The 19,744-nt window shown below is 48.7% G+C and overlaps 1 protein-coding gene across 2 annotated transcripts in view; it reads right to left on the reverse strand.

Moving 5' to 3' along the window:
- The window catches only part of DHX33 (DEAH-box helicase 33), a 115,404-nt gene that overhangs the window by 65,875 nt on the left and 29,785 nt on the right, over positions 1–19,744 (reverse strand). For both annotated transcript variants that reach the window (XM_063953679.1, XM_063953678.1), the window contains exons 3-6: positions 16,684–16,911; positions 8,360–8,530; positions 7,969–8,154; positions 7,283–7,394 (exon numbers count right to left, since the gene is read on the reverse strand). In XM_063953679.1, coding sequence (XP_063809749.1) covers positions 7,283–7,394; positions 7,969–8,154; positions 8,360–8,530; positions 16,684–16,911 — 697 coding nt within the window. The remainder of the gene's footprint in view (positions 1–7,282; positions 7,395–7,968; positions 8,155–8,359; positions 8,531–16,683; positions 16,912–19,744) is intronic.

Here is a 19,744-nt window from a genome sequence, read left to right on the forward strand (position 1 = left end):
CAGTTAGGTACTGTGCCCGGACGAGCGTACACAATAAGGAAGGATCTTGAATCCCGGGTAAGACTCATACCAGCCACACCAATCACACCGTACAACTTGTGATTTGAACCCAGTTAACAGTATGATAACAATGAAGTAGCCTCTAAAAAAGATGGCTCACAACAATAATAACCCGATTTTTTGTAACAATAACTATGTACAAGTAATGCAGACAATCCGCACTTGGGATGGGCGCCCAGCATCCACTACGGACTATGAGAAATAGATTTATCGGTAAGTAAAATCTTATTTTCTCTAACGTCCTAGTGGATGCTGGGGACTCCGTCAGGACCATGGGGATTATACCAAAGCTCCCAAACGGGCGGGAGAGTGCGGATGACTCTGCAGCACCGAATGAGAGAACTCCAGGTCCTCCTCAGCCAGGGTATCAAATTTGTAGAATTTTGCAAACGTGTTTGCCCCTGACCAAGTAGCTGCTCGGCAAAGTTGTAAAGCCGAGACCCCTCGGGCAGCCGCCCAAGATGAGCCCACCTTCCTTGTGGAATGGGCATTTACAGATTTTGGCTGTGGCAGGCCTGCCACAGAATGTGCAAGCTGAATTGTACTACAAATCCAACGAGCAATAGTCTGCTTAGAAGCAGGAGCACCCAGCTTTTTGGGTGCCTACAATATAAACAGCAAGTCAGACTTTCTGACTCCAGCCGTCCTGGAATTATATATATATATATATTTTCAGGGCCCTGACAACGTCTAGCAACTTGGAGTCCTCCAAGTCCCTAGTGGCCGCAGGCACCACAATAGGTTGTTTCAGGTGAAACGCTGACACCACCTTAGGAAGAAACTGGGGACGAGTCCGCAGTTCTACCCTGTCCGAATGGAAAATCAAATATGGGCTTTTGTAAGACAAAGCCGCCAATTTTGACAATCGCCTGGCCGAGGCCAGGGCCAACAGCATGGTCACTTTCCATGCGAGATATTTCAAATCCACAGATTTGAGTGGTTCAAACCAATATGATTTGAGGAATCCCAACACTACGTTGAGATCCCACGGTGCCACTGGAGGCACACAAGGGCTGTATATGCAATACTCCCTTGACAAACGTCTGGACTTCAGGAACTGAAGCCAATTCTTTCTGGAAGAAAATCTATAGGGCCGAAACTTGAACCTTAATGGACCCCAATTTGAGGCTCATAGACACTCCTGTTTGCAGGAAGTGCAGAAATCGACCTAGTTGAAATTTTTTCGTGGGGCCTTCCTGGCCTCACCCACGCAACATATTTTTACCACATGTGGTGATAACGTTGTGCGGTCATCTCCTTCCTGGCTTTGACCAGGGTAGGTATGACCTCTTCCGGAATGCCTTTTCCCTTAGGATCCGGCGTTCAAACCGCCATGCCGTCAAACGCAGTCGCGGTAAGTCTTGGAACAGACAAGGTCCCTGCTGGAGCAGGTCCTTTCTTAAAGGCCGATGCCACGGTTCCTCTTGGAACAGACATGGTACTTGCTGAAAGCAAATCCCTTCTTAGCTCCCGAGGCCATTAGTCCTCTGTGAGCATCTCTTGAAGTTCCGGTTACCAAGTCCCTCTTGGCCAATCCGGAGCCACGAGTATAGTTCTTACTCCTCTATGTCTTATAATTCTCAATACCTTGGTTATGAGAAGCAGAGGAGGGAACACATACACCGACTGTTACACCCACGGTGTTACCAGGACGTCCACAGCTATCGCCTGAAGGTCTCGTGACCTGGCGCAATACCTGTCCCATTTTTTGTTCGGGCGGGACGCCATCATGTCCACCTTTGGTCTTTCCCAACGGTTCACAATCATGCGGAAAACTTCCCGATGAAGTTCCCACTCTCCCGGGTGGAGGTCGTGCCTGCTGAGGAAGTCTGCTTCCCAGTCGTCCACTCCCGGAATGAACACTGCTGACAGTGCTATCACATGATTTTCCGCCTAGCGAAAAATCCTTGCAGTTTTGCCACTGCCCTCCTGCTTCTTGTGCCGCCCTTTCTGTTTACGTGGGCGACTGCCGTGATGTTATCCCACTGGATCAATACCGGCTGACCTTGAAGCAGAGGTCTTGCTAAGCTTAGAGCATTATAAATTTGCTCTTAGCTCCAGTATATTTATGTGGAGAGAATTCTCCAGACTTGATCACACTCCTTGTGTGACTGCTCCCCAGCCTCTCAGGCTGGCCTCCGTGGTCACCAGCATCCAATCCTGAATGCCGAATCTGCGGCCCTCTAGAAGATGAGCACTCTGTAATCACCACAGGAGAGACACCCTTGTCCTTGGATATAGGGTTATCCGCTGATGCATCTGAAGATGCGATCCGGACCATTTGTCCAGCAGATCCCACTGAAGAGTTCTTGCGTGAAATCTGCCGAATGGAAGCGCTTCGTAATAAGCCACCATTTTTACCAGGACTCTTGTGCAATGATGCACTGACACTTTTCCTGGTTTTAGGAGGATCCCGATTAGCTCGGATAACTCCCTGGCTTTCTCTTCTGGGAGAAACACCTTTTCCTGGACTGTGTCCAGAATCATCCCTAGGACCAGCAGACGTGTCGTCGGAACAACTGCGGTTTTGGAATATTTAGAATCCACCCGTGCTGTCGTAGAACTACTTGAGATAGTGCTACTCCGACCTCCAACTGTTCTCTGGACCTTGTTCTTATCAGGAGGTCGTCCATTTTCTTTGAAGACGAATCCTCCTTTCGGTCATTACCTTGGTAAGGACCCGGGGTGCCTTGGACAATCCAACGGCATCGTCTTGAAACTGATAGTGACAGTTCTGTACCACGAACCTGAGGTACCCTTGGTGAGAAAAGGCAAATTTTGGGACATGGAGGTAAGCATCCCTGATGTCCCGGGACACCATATAGTCCCCTTGTTCTTTGCTATCACTGCTCTGAGTGACTCCATCTGGATTTGAACCCTTGCAAGTGTTCAAATTTTTCAGATTTAGAATAGGTCTCACCTAGCCTTCAGTACCACCATATAGTGTGGAGTAATACCCCTTTCCTTGTTGTCGGAGGGGTAATTTTATTATCACCTGCTGGGAATACAGCTTGTGAATTGTTTTCAATACTGCCTCCCTGTCGGAGGGAGACATTGGTACAGCAGACTACAGGAACCTGCGAGGGGGGAAACCTCTCGACATTCCAATCTGTACCCCTTGGATACTACTTGTAGGATCCAGGGGTCCTGTACGGTCCCAGCGTCATGCTGAGAACTTGGTAGAAGCGGTGGAGGGCTTCTGTTCCTGGGAATGGGCTGCCTGCTGCAGTCTTCTTCCCTTTCCTCTATCCCTGGGCAGATATGACTCTTATAGGGACGAAAGGACTGAGGCTGAAAAGACGGTGTCTTTTTCTGCAGAGATGTGACTTAGGGTAAAAAACGGTGGATTTTCCAGCAGTTGCCCTGGCCACCAGGTCCCATGGACCGACCCCAAATAACTCCACCCCTTTATACGGCAATACATCTTTGTGCCGTTTGGAATCTGCATCACCTGACCACTGTCGTGTCCATAAACATCTTCTTGCAGATATGGACATCGCATTTACTCTTGATGCCAGAGTGCAAATATCCCTCTGCGCATCTCGCATATATAGAAATGCATCCTTTAAATGCTCTATAGTCAATAAAATACTGTCCCTGTCAAAGGTATCAATATTTTTAGTCAGGGAATCCGACCAAGCCACCTCAGCTCTGCACATCCAGGCTGAGGCGATCGCTGGTCGCAGTATAACACCAGCATGTGTGTGTATACTTTTTAGGATATTTTTCAGCCTCCTATCAGCTGGCTCCTTAAGTACGGCCCTATCCGTAGATGGTACCGCCACTTGTTCTGATAAGCGTGTGAGCGCCTTATCCACCCTGAGGGGTGTTTCCCACCGCGCCTTAACTTCTGGCGGGAAAGGGTATACCGCCAATAATTTTCTATCGGGGGAAACCCACGCATCATCACACACTTCATTTAATTTATCTGATTCAGGAAAAACTACAGGTAGTTTTTTCACCTCACACATAATACCCTTTTTTGTGGTACTTGGAGTATCAGAAATATGTAACACCTCCTTCATTGCCCTTAACGTGTGGCCCTAAAAGAAAATACGTTTGTTTCTTCACCGTCGACACTGAAATCAGTGTCCGTGTCTGGGTCTGTGTCGACCGACTGAGGTAAATGGGCATTTTACAGCCCCTGACGGTGTTTGAGACGCCTGGACAGATACTAATTTGTTCGCCGGCCCTCTCATGTCGTCAACCGACTTGCAGCGTGTTGACATTGTCACGTAATTTCCATAAATAAGCCATCCATTCCGGTGTCGACTCCCTAGAGAGTGACATCACCATTACAGGCAATTTGCTCCGCCTCCTCACCAATATTTTCCTCATACATGTCGACACACACGTACCGACATACAGCACACATAGGGAATGCTCTGATAGAGGACAGGACCCACTAGCCCTTTGGGGAGACAGAGGGAGAGTTTGCCAGCACACACCAAAACGCTATAATTATCCAGGGACAACCTTTATATAAGTGTTCCTTTTATAGCATTTTAATATATATACATATCGCCAAATCAGTGCCCCCCCTCTCGGTTTTAACCCTGTTTCTGTAGTGCAGTGCAGGGGAGATCATGGGAGCCTTCCCACCAGCCTTTCTGTGAGGGAAAATGGCGCTGTGTGCTGAGGAGAATAGGCCCCGCCCACTTTTCGGCGGGCTTCTTCTCCGGAGTTTTAGATATCTGGCAGGGGTTAAATACATCCATATAGCCTCAAGGGCTATATGTGATGTATTTTTCGCCATACAGGTATTATACATTGCTGCCCAGGGCGCCCCCCCCCAGCGCCCTGCACCCTCCGTGACCGCTGTGTGAAGTGTGCTGACAACAATGGCGCACAGCTGCAGTGCTGTGCGCTACCTGATGAAGACAGAGTCTTCTGCCGCCTGGTTCCGGACCTCTTCATCTTCAGCATCTGCAAGGGGGGTCGGCGGCGCGGCTCCGGGACGAACCCCAGGGCGAGCCCTGTGTTCCGACTCCCTCTGGAGCTATGTCCAGTAGCCTAAGAATCCAATCCATCCTGCACGCAGGTGAGTTGAAAATCTCTCCCCTAAGTCCCTCGATGCAGTGAGCCTGTTGCCAGCAGGACTCACTGAAAATAAAGAACCTAAAAACTTTTTCTAAGCAACTCTTTAAGAGAGCCACCTAGATTGCACCCTTCTCGGCCGGGCACAAAAACCTAACTGAGGCTTGGAGGAGGGTCATAGGGGGAGGAGCCAGTACACACCATGTGATCCTAAAAGCTTGCTTTTGTGCCCTGTCTCCTGCGGAGCCGCTATTCCCCATGGTCCTGACGGAGTCCCCAGCATCCACTAGGACGTTAGAGAAAAGCCAATGGGGGTTCCTGATCGGAGACTGAGGTGGCTGGCTGGTAACCAGACACTGAGGGTGCTGGCTGGTTAAGTGTAATATAACACAAAGCCCATCCTGTATAACATCCAGAGGTGACAAACCTGCAGAATAGGACTTGCATGAGGGTAACAGGTGCTCCAGCCTCTTCACACAGTATGGCAACATTCCGCGAGCAACGCTGACTGAGTTGTGACTATTTTCACTAGCTGTGATTGTATAACCCTTTTAACACCTGGAGCTAGAGTAATAGGGTAGAAAGCGAGGGATAGTTATATGCAGACAGTTAAGAGAAACAGATAGAAGAGCTAGCATAAGTCACACACACACAATGAAGAATACAATATAAACGCAATTTAAGTATGCTGCAACGGGCACTAAAATCAACTTCAAGCAGTAGCTGGTAGGATATAAGTCCTGTATAACCTTGCTCACTGGAGAGGTATACAGGGAAAATGGACCCAGCGTTCCCGGAGACCCACATGTTGCATTGAAAATGGCTGCCACTGGTCTCTGAAGTGGTGAAGAAGGAGCAGCTCAGCGGCGGGAAGACCGCAGTGGACTGGCGGCCTGAACTAGGTGAGGGGACGCAAGCAGAGGCCTGTCCTACTGTATGCCAGCGTTACCCCCAAGGTACCCTGGCCTATTTTAATGCCCACGCCAGTACCTTTAGCCCTGGTAATATAGTGGAGACCAGTGGTCGAACTGGAGTCCACACTGGCGCCTCCAGTCTGTCTCCCGGGACCGGAGGCGGACTGCGATAAAGACGCGGGTACCCGCCTTAACTGCCCCCCGATGCCAGCGTGCAGTCCTGGGGTCCAGAGGGTCAGCAGTGCTAGCTGTGCTCCCTCTCCCTGTACCTGTCAAGCAGGAGTTTCAGCTATCGGTTGGAGGAGTAGCATCGCTTGCGTCAATAGGACTGCCCAGCACTGCTGTTCAAATGTCATTAAACGATTAAAAAATAAAATAAAACATAATACTAAAGTTTGGGGCTGTCTAAAAGCAGCCCCCACTGTTTTAAACGTGCGACTCCTGCCGACACCATATCAAAACTGGGGATGCCTGAGCATGGAGACGGGGTATGGGGGGAGGAGGGAGGGGTGGGACCGGAGTATCTTGGAATACCAAAAGCTTAACTGTTTGGTGCCCAGTCCTTTACTACAAGCTAAATACAACCCCAATGGCTTCCCTGTGGACCCCATATGGAACCCAAAGAAGAATTACAAACTTAAAATAAAAGCTTGAGCTGCTTAGAAGCAGCCCCCACTGTTCAGAGGTGTGGCTCCTGCCAGACACCAAACAAAAGATGAGGATGCCTAAGCGTTGAGGCAGGGTATAGGGGAGAAAGACCGGAGCATCATGCGATTTCAAATGCTTAACTGTTTGGTGCCCAGGTCCTTCACCACCTGCAACCCCATGGTATCCCTGTGGAGCCCTATGGCATGGAACCCGAAGAAGAAATATATATTTAACTTGAGCGATGGAAGAAGAGATATACTCAAGTGAGGAGCAGCCAAAATCTCCTCTGTAAAGTGGTGACTATGAAGTGCGCCACAGTGAGGTGGGTACGGTTATTCTGTGCAGACCTCCAGAAAACTAACAGTGCTACTTAACACAATGTTTGATTTACAGAAAATAGCAAAGGTGTAAGTTTTCAAAATGCCATGGACACCAGAGAAATCAAAGCAGTATGTCTATTTTACAACATTAATGCTTAAATAATTTAACATGGCTTGAACTACATTAATCACAGCAAGACAGGTGGAGCAATTAATTGATCAACTGCAATATACATGTCAAATATTAGTGCCCATTATGTATTTTATATTTATATCTTGAATGTTCTAAACACAAAATATTACCAGAGTTATACTTCTTTGCTTTCACCATGCCAGTGTCTACTACATATTTGATTCCTGTTATGGTGATGGAGGTCTCGGCAATATTGGTGGAAAGAATAACCTTGCGGTGGTCCTGAAAGATAGTTAAGGCATCAAGGTCAACAAAAGATCTCAAATACAAGAGTTGTCATACATTTCCCATGTAACTGCATCATCTAAAAGAGATTATATAGTATTTTCCCAGCTAGAGTTTGTTGTAACAGTAGGTGTTTATACAGATGACCATGTGTGAAAGGATTATGATGCCTAATTGTACAGTGCCGTAAAGTTCCCCGGAACCCTGAGCACATGACGTTGTGCAGAGGGGGCCACCAGCACCAGGATGTGCAGCACTCCGAACGGGTGTAAAGACTGCAGGGTGCCTGCTTGGAGCATACAAAAGATGCTCCAGGCGGCACTGCAAGTTATACTGGCAACAGGATACTGCTCCAGGTGCCCCAATAGCCAGAAGAAAGGGCCGTTAGCCACCAACAATGCTAACCAAGAGCCCTGTGTGACAGCACCACTCACACACCCCAGTTATGGCCCTGACTGTACAGACCATTGTAAATATTACAGCACTAGCCACTGGTGACACAAGAAGAATTTTCAACAGAGAACTTGAGTCCAGGAACCCTGTGTGTAAGAATCATTATGTACTCACGAACCTTGGGTGCATTCTGGAATACTCTGAGTTGTTGTGAATGTGGTAGCGAGGCATAAAGAGGCATCACAGTCATCTGCGGACAGCCATCTGGGAGATGCTTTGCTATGTCCCTGCAGGTCTTAGTCATTGCCTCAATTTCTTCCTGACCAGTCAGAAACACTAGTATGTCATGAGATGCTGGTGCTTCCTTCAAGAACAAAAACAAGATTTATATGTTATAGCAAAACAGTCATGATGCAGATTTGTATTTTATCAGTGTATAAATAACTTTAACAGATTGTCTCAACTGAAAAATAATAAAAAGACCTCAAATATGCAACATGTACATGGTACCGCTAGTCATCTTGTATTAATAATTCAGAGGATTCAGTGGCAATGTTTTGTCACATTACCTGATGAATTTGGAAGACTGTAATCAATGCAGCTTGGAGATAGTCACTTTGGGACTGCTTGGTGTAGTAGACTTGGATGGGATGCTGTCTGCCTTCCAGATAAAGAACCGGGGCCCCATTGAAGTACTGTGAGAACAGATCCACGTCCATTGTGGCTGACATGATAATGACCTGACATGAGAAAAGGGCAATTAGTACGATTTTCAGAAAGTGTGGCCTCAACTATATTAGACACATGGACACATAAGTAATGGTACAAGTTTATTAGAAGAGTCTAGTAGCATTTTAAGGTGGGTACACACTTGCCGATAAAGTAAACAATGTTGCTAATTTTGCCCTTCCTGAGCGACATCGTTTACCATATTGACTAATGTGTAAGCTGCCCAGCGACAAGCGAGGCGCGGCCCCGTGGGTCGTTGACGGCTGTGCATGAAGCTCAATTTGGACTGACGACCAAAAGCTGCATGCACGGCCCGACTGCGGCGTGATGTCACTGAGCGATATCGTTGTTGGCTAAGATTCGTAATTGTCGGGATTTGGAAGGAGATTAAACACGAATGACATCGAATGTGTGAATTTGCAACTTTTTGAATTTTTTACGCCTCATTTACTATGCTGTCGTATTCTGCATTTCCGTGTTTTCCGATGTCAATGTCATTCGTAATTTCGGCCAGTATTTTACGGGAGTGATTAGTAAAACACTGCCGAACTTAACACAACGAATCCCTGACGGATCTGTGAGATCCGTGCAGGGCTTCATTGTGTACCTTAAAAAAAGTGTTTAAAGTGTTCAAAATTCTGAAAAAAATTGCGTGGGGTCCCCCCTCCTAAGCATAACCAGCCTCGGGCTCTTTGAGCTGGTCCTGGTTGTAAAAATACGGGGGGGGGGGGGGGGGGGAAATTGACAGGGGTTCCCCCATATTCTAACAACCAGCACCGGGCTGTGCGCCTGGTCCTGGTGCAAAAAATACGGTGGGAAAAAGACGTAGGTGCCCGCGTATATTTAACACCAGCACTGGGCTCCACTAGTCAGAGAGATAATGCCACAGACGGGGGACACTTTTATATTGGTCCCTGCGGCCCTGCCATTAGATCACCAACTAGTCACCCCTGGCCGGGGTACCCTGGAGGAGTGGGGACCCCTTAAATCAAGGGGTCCCCCCACTCCAGCCACCCAAGGGCCAGGGGTGAAGCCCGAGGCTGTACCCCCATCCAAGGGCGGCGGATGGGAGGCTGATAGCCTTTTGTGTAAAAAAAAGAATAGTTTTTTGTAGCAGTACTACAAGTCCCAGCAAGCCTCCCCGCAAGCTGGTACTTGGAGAACCACAAGTACCAGCATGCGGGGGGGAAACGGGCCCGCTGGTACCTGTAGTTCTACTACAAAAAAATACCCAAATAAAAACAAAAACACACACACCGTGATAGTAAAATTTTATTAAACATACATGCACACTTACATTCATACATGCTTACCTATGTTGACACGAAGCAGTCGGGCCTCTTCTCCAGTAGAATCCACTGGGTACCTGTAAATAAAATTTATACTCACAAACAATCCTGTGTAGATCGGTCCTCTTCTTTAAATTTGTAATCCAAGGGCTTGGTAAAATAAAAAAATAAGATTTTACTTACTGGTAAATCTATTTCTCGTAGTCCGTAGTGGATGCTGGGGACTCCGTAAGGACCATGGGGAATAGACGGGCTCCGCAGGAGACAGGGCACTTTAAGAAAGAATTTGGATACTGGTGTGCTCTGGCTCCTCCCTCTATGCCCCTCCTCCAGACCTCAGTTAAAGAAACTGTGCCCGGAAGAGATGACAGTACAAGGAAAGGATTTTGGAATCCAGGGCAAGACTCATACCAGCCACACCAATCACACCGTATAAATTGTGATAAACTTACCCAGTGAACAGTATGAACAATAATAGAGCATCAGATCAACCCTGATGCAACTAAAACATAACCCTTAAGTAAGCAATAACTATATACAAGCATTGCAGAAGAAGTCCGCACTTGGGAAGGGCGCCCAGCATCCACTACGGACTACGAGAAATAGATTTACCGGTAAGTAAAATCTTATTTTCTCTAACGTCCTAGTGGATGCTGGGGACTCCGTAAGGACCATGGGGATTATACCAAAGCACCCAAACGGGCTGGAGAGTGCGGATGACTCTGCAGCACCGAATGAGCAAACACAAGGTCCTCCTCAGCCAGGGTATCAAACTTGTAGAACTTTGCAAAAGTGTTTGAACCCGACCAAGTAGCTGCTCGGCAAAGCTGTAATGCCGAGACCCCTCGGGCAGCCGCCCAAGAAGAGCCCACCTTCCTTGTGGAATGGGCTTTTACTGATTTTGGCAGCGGCAACCCAGCCGCAGAATGAGCCTGCTGAATCGTGTTACAGATCCAGCGAGCAATAGTTTGCTTTGAAGCAGGAGCACCCAGCTTGTTGGGTGCATACAGGATAAACAGAGACTCAGTTTTCCGGACTCTAGCCGTTCTGGCTACATAAACCTTCAAAGCCCTGACCACATCTAGTAACTAGGAATCCTCCAAGTCACGAGTAGCCACAGGCACCACAATAGGTTGGTTCATATGAAAAGATGACACCACTTTTGGCAGAAATTGCGGACGGGTCCGCAATTCCGCCCTGTTCATATGTAAAACCAGATAGGGGCTTTTATGTGACAAAGCCGCTAATTCTGACACACGCCTAGCTGAAGCCAAGGCTAATAACATGACCACCTTCCACGTGAGAAATTTTAACTCCACGGTTTTAAGTGGCTCAAACCAGTGTGACTTCAGGAAACTCAACACCACGTTAAGATCCCAAGGTGCCACTGGAGGCACAAAAGGGGGCTGAATATGCAGCACTCCCTTTACAAACGTCTGAACTTCAGGAAGAGAAGCCAGTTCTTTTTGAAAGAAAATGGATAAGGCCGAGATCTGGACCTTAATGGAACCCAATTTTAGGCCCAAAGTCACTCCCGACTGTAGGAAGTGAAGGAAACGGCCCAGCTGGAATTTCTCCGTAGGGGCATTCCTGGCCTCACACCAAGCAACATATTTTCGCCATATACGGTGATAATGTTTAGCCATCACGTCCTTCCTAGCCTTTATCAGCGTAGGAATAACCTCATCCGGAATGCCTTTTTCTGCTAGGATCCGGCGTTCAACCGCCATGCCGTCAAACGCAGCCGCGGTAAGTCTTGGAACAGACAGGGCCCCTGTTGCAACAAGTCCTGTCTTAGAGGTAGAGGCCATGGGTCCTCTGTGAGCATTTCTTGCAGCTCTGGATACCAAGTCCTTCTTGGCCAATCCGGAACAATGAGTATTGTTCTCACTCTTCTTCTTATGATTCTCAGCACCTTGGTTATGAGAGGAAGAGGAGGAAATACATAGACCGACTGGAACACCCACTGTGTCACTAGTGCGTCTACAGCTATCGACTGAGGGTCTCTTGACCTGGCGCAATACCTCTGTAGCTTTTTGTTGAGGCGGGATGCCATCATGTCTACTTGTGGCAGTTCCCACCGACTTGCAATCTGCGTGAAGACTTCTTGATGAAGTACCCACTCTCCCGGGTGGAGGTCGTGCCTGCTGAGGAAGTCTGCTTCCCAGTTGTCTACTCCCGGAATGAACACTGCTGACAGTGCACTTACGTGATTCTCCGCCCAGCGAAGAATTCTGGTGGCTTTCGCCATCGCCACCCTGCTCCTTGTGCCGCCTTGGCGGTTTACATGAGCCACTGCGGTGATGTTGTCTGACTGAATCAGCACCGATCGGTCGCAAAGCAGGGTCTCCGCTTGACGTAGGGCGTTGTATATTGCCCTTAGTTCCAGGATGTTGATGTGAAGGCAAGTCTCCTGACTTGACCACAGACCTTGGAAATTTCTTACCTGTGTGACTGCTCCCCACCCTCGGAGGCTTGCATCCGTGGTCACCAGGACCCAGTCCTGAATTCCGAATCTGCGGCCCTCGAGAAGGTGAGCACTCTGCAGCCACCACAGGAGAGACACCCTGGCCCTGGGGGATAGGGTGATCAGCCGATGCATTTGTAGATGTGATCCGGACCACTTGTCCAACAGATCCCATTGAAAGGTTCTTGCATGGAACCTGCCGAAGGGAATGGCCTTGTATGATGCCACCATCTTTCCCAGGACTCGCGTGCAGTGATGCACCGACACCTGTTTTGGCTTTAATAGGTCTCTGACCAGTGTCATGAGCTCCTGAGCCTTCTCCATCGGGAGATAAACCCTCTTCTGGCCTGCGTCCAGAATCATGCCCAGGAAGGGCAGACGAGTCGTAGGAATCAACTGCGACTTTGGAATATTTAGAATCCAGCCGTGCTGTTGTAACACTTCCCGAGAGCGTGCCACGCTGATCAGCAACTGCTCTCTGGACCTCGCCTTTATGAGGAGATCGTCCAAGTATGGGATAATTGTGACATCTTGCCGTCGCAGGAGCACCATCATTTCAGCCATTACCTTGGTAAATATTCTCGGTGCTGTGGAGAGACCAAACGGCAACAGCTGGAATTGGTAATGACAATCCTGTACCACAAATCTGAGGTACTCCTGATGAGGTGGATAAATGGGGACATGAAGGTATGCATCCTTTATGTCCAGAGACACCATAAAATCCCCCCCTTCCAGGCTTGCGATGACCGCTCTGAGCGATTCCATCTTGAACTTGAACCTTTTCAGGTATATGTTCAGGGATTTTAAATTCAATATGGGTCTGACCGAACCGTCCGGTTTCGGTACCACAAACATGGTCGAATAGTAACCCCTTCCCTGTTGAAGGAGGGGAACCTTTACCACCACCTGCTGAAGATACAATTTGTGAATTGCAGCTAACACTATTTCCCTCTCTAAGGGGGAAGCTGGCAGGGCCGATTTGAGGTAACGGTGAGGGGGCATCTCTTCGAATTCCAGCTTGTATCTCTGAGACACAATCTCTATAGCCCAGGGATCCACCTGGGAGTGAACCCACTTGTGGCTGAAATTTCGGAGACGCGCCCCCACCGGACCTAGCTCCGCCTGTGGAGCCCCAGCGTCATGCGGTGGATTTAGTGGAAGCCGGGGAGGACTTCTGTTCCTGGGAACTAGCTGTATTGTGCAGCCTCTTTCCTCTACCCCTGCCTCTGGCAAGAAAGGACGCACCTCGGACTTTCTTGCCTTTTTGTGATCGAAAGGACTGCATTTGGTAATACGGTGCTTTCTTAGGTTGTGAGGGAACATATGGCAAAAAATGTGACTTTCCAGCCGTAGCTGTGGAGACCAGGTCCGAGAGACCCTCCCCAAACAACTCCTCACCCTTGTAAGGTAAAACCTCCATGTGCCTTTTTGAGTCGGCATCTCCTGTCCATTGCAGAGTCCACAGGACCCTTCTGGCAGAAATCGACATTGCATTTATTCTAGAGCCCAGTAGGCTAATGTCTCTTTGAGCATCTCTCATATAAAGGACAGCGTCATTTATATGCCCCAGGGTCAGTAATATAGTATCCTTGTCCAAGGTATCAAGTTCCTCAGATAAGGTATCTGTCCATGCTGCTACAGCACTACACATCCAGGCCGACGCAATCGCCGGCCTTAGTAAGGTACCTGAATGCGTATAAACGGACTTCAGGATACCCTCCTGCTTTCTATCCGCAGCATCTTTTAGGGTGGCCGTATCCTGTGACGGCAGGGCTACCCTCTTGGATAAGCGTGTTAAAGCTTTGTCCACCCTAGGGGAGGATTCCCAGCGTAACTTGTCCGTTGGCGGGAAAGGATACGCCGTAAGCATCCGTTTGGAAATCGGCAGTTTTCTATCTGGAGATTCCCAAGCCTTTTCACATAACTCATTTAACTCATGTGAAGGGAGAAAGGTCACCTCTTGCCTTTTTTCCCCATACATATAAACCCTCTTGTCAGGGACTGGGGTTTCCTCTGTGATGTGCAACACATCTTTCATTGCTATAATCATGTAACGGATGGCTTTTGCCATTTTAGGCTGTAACTTTGCATCATCGCCATCGACACTGGAGTCAGAATCCGTGTCGATATCTGTGTCAACAATTTGGGATAGTGGGCGCTTCTGAGACCCTGACGGCCTCTGCGACATAGGATCAGGCATGGGCTGAGACCCCGACTGTCCCAAGGCTTCAGCTTTATCCAACCTTTTATGCAAAGAAGTAACATTATCATTTAAAACCTTCCACATATCCATCCAATCGGGTGTCGGTGGCGACCCCACATTCCTTTGTTCCCGCTCTGCTTCCACATAGCCTTCCTCTTCAAACATGCCGACACAAGCGTACCGACACACCACACACACAGGGGGTGCTCTATTTGAAGACAGTTCCCCCACAAGGCCCTTTGGAGAGACAGAGAGAGAGTATGCCAGCACACACCCCAGCGCTATATGTCCCAGGAATCACACAGTAACTTAGTGTTAACCCAGTAGCTGCTGTATATACTGTTTTTGCGCCAAATTTATGTGCCCCCCCCTCTCTTTTTACCCTCTTCTACCGTGATTCTGCAGGGGAGAGCCTGGGGAGCTTCCTCTCAGCGGAGCTGTGGAGAGAAAATGGCGCTGGTGAGTGCTGAGGAAGAAGCCCCGCCCCCTCAGCGACGGGCTTCTGTCCCGCGATTCTGTGTAAAAATATGGCGGAGGCCCATGCATATATACAGTGCCCAACTGTATATATGCCCACTTTTGCCAAGAGGTCTCTAATTGCTGCCCAGGGCGCCCCCCCCTGCGCCCTGCACCCTACAGTGACCGGAGTATGTGGGTTTAGTGTGGGAGCAATGGCGCACAGCTGCAGTGCTGTGCGCTACCTCATATGAAGACTGGAGTCTTCTGCCGCCGATTTCGAAGTCTTCTTGCTTCTGTCACCGGCTTCTGTCTTCCGGCTCTGCGAGGGGGGCGGCGGCGCGGCTCCGGGATCGGACGACCAAGGGTGCGATCCTGTGTACGATCCCACTGGAGCTAATGGTGTCCAGTAGCCTAAGAAGCAGGACCTATCTTCTAGTGAGTAGGGCTGCTTCTCTCCCCTCAGTCCCATGTAGCAGAGAGCCTGTTGCCAGCAGATCTCTCTGAAAATAAAAAAACCTAACAAAATACTTTCTTTTTAGCAAGCTCAGGAGAGCTCACTAAGTAGCACCCAGCTCGTCCGGGCACAGATTCAAACTGGAGGAGGGACATAGAGGGAGGAGCAGAAGAGCACACCAGTATCCAAATTATTTCTTAAAGTGCCCTGTCTCCTGCGGAGCCCGTCTATTCCCCATGGTCCTTACTGAGTCCCCAGCATCCACTAGGACGTTAGAGAAAACGGATTACCCGAACCACGCACTGAAAGGGGATCCATGTTTACATATGGATCCCCTTTCCCCGACTGGCGGGACCCCCCGTGACTGCTGTCAAAGAGGGTCCCTTCAGCCAATCAGTGAGCGCCACGTCATGGCACTCTCCTGATTGGCTGTGCGCTCCTGAGCTGTCAGTCAGGCTGCGCACTGTAGATACAATGTAGCGCATAGGCGTTCCATTGTATCCAATGGTGGGAACTTTGCGGTCTGCGATAGACTGCGAGGTTAAGTGGGGTCACTCTTGTGGTTGGCCCCACTTAACCTCTTAATCTTCTTAACCACTTAACCTTAACCACTTAATCTTCCAATGGGGCTGATCCTTGTAGAGCAGAAGTCAGTCCTCCCCAGTCAGTCCACTGTGTCCCTCACTATTTTCAGCAAAGGACCTTGTTATAACGATGAATCAAGCCTAGAGTCCAATGTTCCCAAAAGAAGGAATTCACATGTTTTACCGGCACGGCAGATAGGATGCTGGCTGTCAGTATACCGAGAGCAGTATCCCATCTGTCGGAATCCCAGCAGCGAGTCCGCTCACCACGCTTTGGGCTTGGTGGCAAGCGAAGGTTATATTCCCACTCGGTTGGTGGCGTGGACCCACCAACTAAGTGGAAATAACCTGCAGTGGTTGGGATTCCATCCGGCGATATTTCACCAGCTCTCTGGATTCCGGCGCTGGTCTCCTGATCACCGGGATCCCGACAGATGGTATTTTAACTGCATCCCCCAAAACAGAAACATTACTGCAACCAATTTCACTTGTTTAAATACAATGAATTTTTTAAAACATTTTCATAGTAATCAACTTATATGACACCACACTAACACATATAGATAGCTTTATCATGTAAATAAAACTAAAATGATATATTCACATAAAATCTTATTTAATTTAATTGTTAATAAAAGTTATACAATAGGACTATTTCTACATATACAGGTATATATCAAATGTTGTTTATTCTCCTTTTGTATTTACTTTTAGTGGAAGCTTCCCAAGCTCTTTTCTCTTCTTTTGTGCCATTTTGACCACCCCAAACAGTACATCAGTGTGCACCGTCCTCTCGTGAGCCTCATCCAGGATAACCACACTGTACTTGCACATCAGCGGATCCCCTATGGCCTCACGGAGCAGCATGCCATCAGTCAGGAATTTTATTCTAGTCTCTTCCGAAGTAAAGTCTTCGAAACGTACAGTGTAACCAACCTGGCAATTGAGAACACAAAAGGGAACACAAATTAATTAGTAATAATAAGATTTTACTTACCGGTAAATCTATTTCTCGTAGTCCGTAGTGGATGCTGGGGACTCCGTAAGGACAATGGGGAATAGACGGGCTCTGCAGGACACATGGGCACTTTAAGAAAGAATTTGTATTCTGATGTGCTCTGGCTCCTCCCTCTATGTCCCTCCTCCAGACCTCAGTTAGAGAAACTGTGCCCGGAAGAGCTGACAGTACAAGGAAAGGATTTTGGAATCCAGGGCAAGACTCATACCAGCCACACCAATCACACCGTATAACTTGTGATAAACTTACCCAGTTAACAGTATGAACAACAACAGAGCATCAGATCAACCCTGATGCAACTATAACATAACCCTTATTTAAGCAATAACTGTATACAAGCATTGCAGAAGAAGTCCGCACTTGGGACGGGCGCCCAGCATCCACTACGGACTACAAGAAATAGATTTACCGGTAAGTAAAATCTTATTTTCTCTAACGTCCTAGTGGATGCTGGGGACTCCGTAAGGACCATGGGGATTATACCAAAGCTCCCTAACGGGCGGGAGAGTGCGGATGACTCTGCAGCACCGAATGAGCAAACACAAGGTCCTCCTCAGCCAGGGTATCAAACTTGTAGAACTTAGCAAAAGTGTTTGAACCTGACCAAGTAGCTGCTCGGCAAAGCTGTAATGCCAAGACCCCTCGGGCAGCCGCCCAAGAAGAACCCACCTTCCTTGTGGAATGGGCTTTTACTGATTTTGGCAGCGGCAATCCAGCCGCAGAATGAGCCTGCTGAATCGTGTTACAGATCCAGCGAGCAATAGTTTGCTTTGAAGCAGGAGCACTCAGCTTGTTGGATGCATACAGGATAAACAGCGACTCAGTTTTCCTGACCCTAGCCGTTCTGGCTACATAAACCTTCAAAGCCCTGACCACATCCAGTAACTCGGAATCCTCCAAGTCACTAGTAGCCACAGGCACCACAATAGGTTGGTTCATATGAAAGGATGACACCACTTTTGGCAGAAATTGTGGACGGGTCCGCAATTCTGCTCTATCCATATGGAAAACCAGATAGGGGCTTTTATGTGACAAAGCCGCTAATTCTGACACACGCCTAGCCGAAGCCAAGGCTAATAGCATGACCACCTTCCACGTGAGATATTTTAACTCCACGGTTTTAAGTGGTTCAAACCAGTGTGACTTCAGGAAACTCAACACCACGTTAAGATCCCAAGGTGCCACTGGAGGCACAAAAGGAGGCTGAATATGCAGCACTCCCTTTACAAACGTCTGAACTTCAGGCAGAGAAGCCAGTTCTTTTTTTAAAAAAATAGAAAGGGCCGAAATCTGGACCTTAATGGAACCCAATTTTAGGCCCAAAGTCACTCCCGACTGTAGGAAGTGAAGGAAACGGCCCAGCTGGAATTCTTCCGTGGGGGCATTCCTGGCCTCACACCAAGCAACATATTTTCGCCATATACGGTGATAATGTCTAGCCGTCACATCCTTCCTAGCCTTTATCAGCGTAGGAATAACCTCATCCGGAATGCCTTTTTCTGCTAGGATCCGGCGTTCAACCGCCATGCCGTCAAACGCAGCCGCGGTAAGTCTTGGAACAGACAGGGCCCATGTTGCAACAAGTCCTGTCTTAGAGGCAGAGGCCATGGGTCCTCTGTGAGCATTTCTTGCAGATCTGGATACCAAGTCCTTCTTGGCCAATCCGGAACAATGAGTATTGTTCTCACTCCTCTTTTTCTTATGATTCTCAGCACCTTGGGTATGAGAGGAAGAGGAGGAAATACATAAACCAACTGGAACACCCACGGTGTCACTAGTGCGTCCACAGCTATCGCCTGAGGGTCTCTTGACCTGGCGCAATACCTCTGTAGCTTTGTGTTGAGGCGGGATGCCATCATGTCCACCTGTGGCAGTTCCCACCGACTTGCAATCTGCGTGAAGACTTCTTGATGAAGTCCCCACTCTCCCAGGTGGAGGTCGTGCCTGCTGAGGAAGTCTGCTTCCCAGTTGTCCACTCCCGGAATGAACACTGCCGACAGTGCGCTTACGTGATTCTCCGCCCAGCAAAGAATTCTGGTGGCTTCCGCCATCGCCACCCTGCTCCTTGTGCCGCCTTGGCGGATTACATGAGCCACTGCGGTGATGTTGTCTGACTGAATCAGAACCGATTGGTTGCGAAGCAGGGTCTCCGCTTGACGTAGGGCGTTGTATATGGCCCTTAGTTCCAGGATGTTGATGTGAAGGCAAGTCTCCTGACTTGACCACAGACCTTGGAAATTTCTTCCCTGTGTGACTGCCCTCAACCCTCGGAGGCTTGCATCCGTGGTCACCAGGACCCAGTCCTGAATGCCGAATCTGCGGCCCTCGAGAAGGTGAGCACTCTGCAGCCACCACAGGAGAGACACCCTGGCCCTGGGGGATAGGGTGATTAACCGATGCATCTGAAGATGTGATCCGGACCATTTGTCCAGTAAGTCCCACTGAAAGGTCCTCGCATGGAACCTGCCGAAGGGAATGGCCTCGTATGATGCCACCATTTTTCCCAGGACTCGAGTGCAGTGATGCACTGACACCTGTTTTGGTTTTAACAGGTTCTTGACCAGGGTCATGAGTTCCTGAGCTTTCTCTATCAGGAGATAAACCCTTTTCTGGTCTGTGTCTAGAATCATGCCCAGGAAAGGCAGACGAGTCGTAGGAACCAACTGCGACTTTGGAATATTTAGAATCCAGCCGTGTTGCCGTACCACTTCCAGAGAAAGTGATACGCTGTTCAGCAACTGCTCTCTGGAC

This window comes from Pseudophryne corroboree, chromosome 2 (genome assembly GCF_028390025.1).
Source record: "Pseudophryne corroboree isolate aPseCor3 chromosome 2, aPseCor3.hap2, whole genome shotgun sequence".
Lineage (NCBI taxonomy): Eukaryota > Metazoa > Chordata > Amphibia > Anura > Myobatrachidae > Pseudophryne > Pseudophryne corroboree.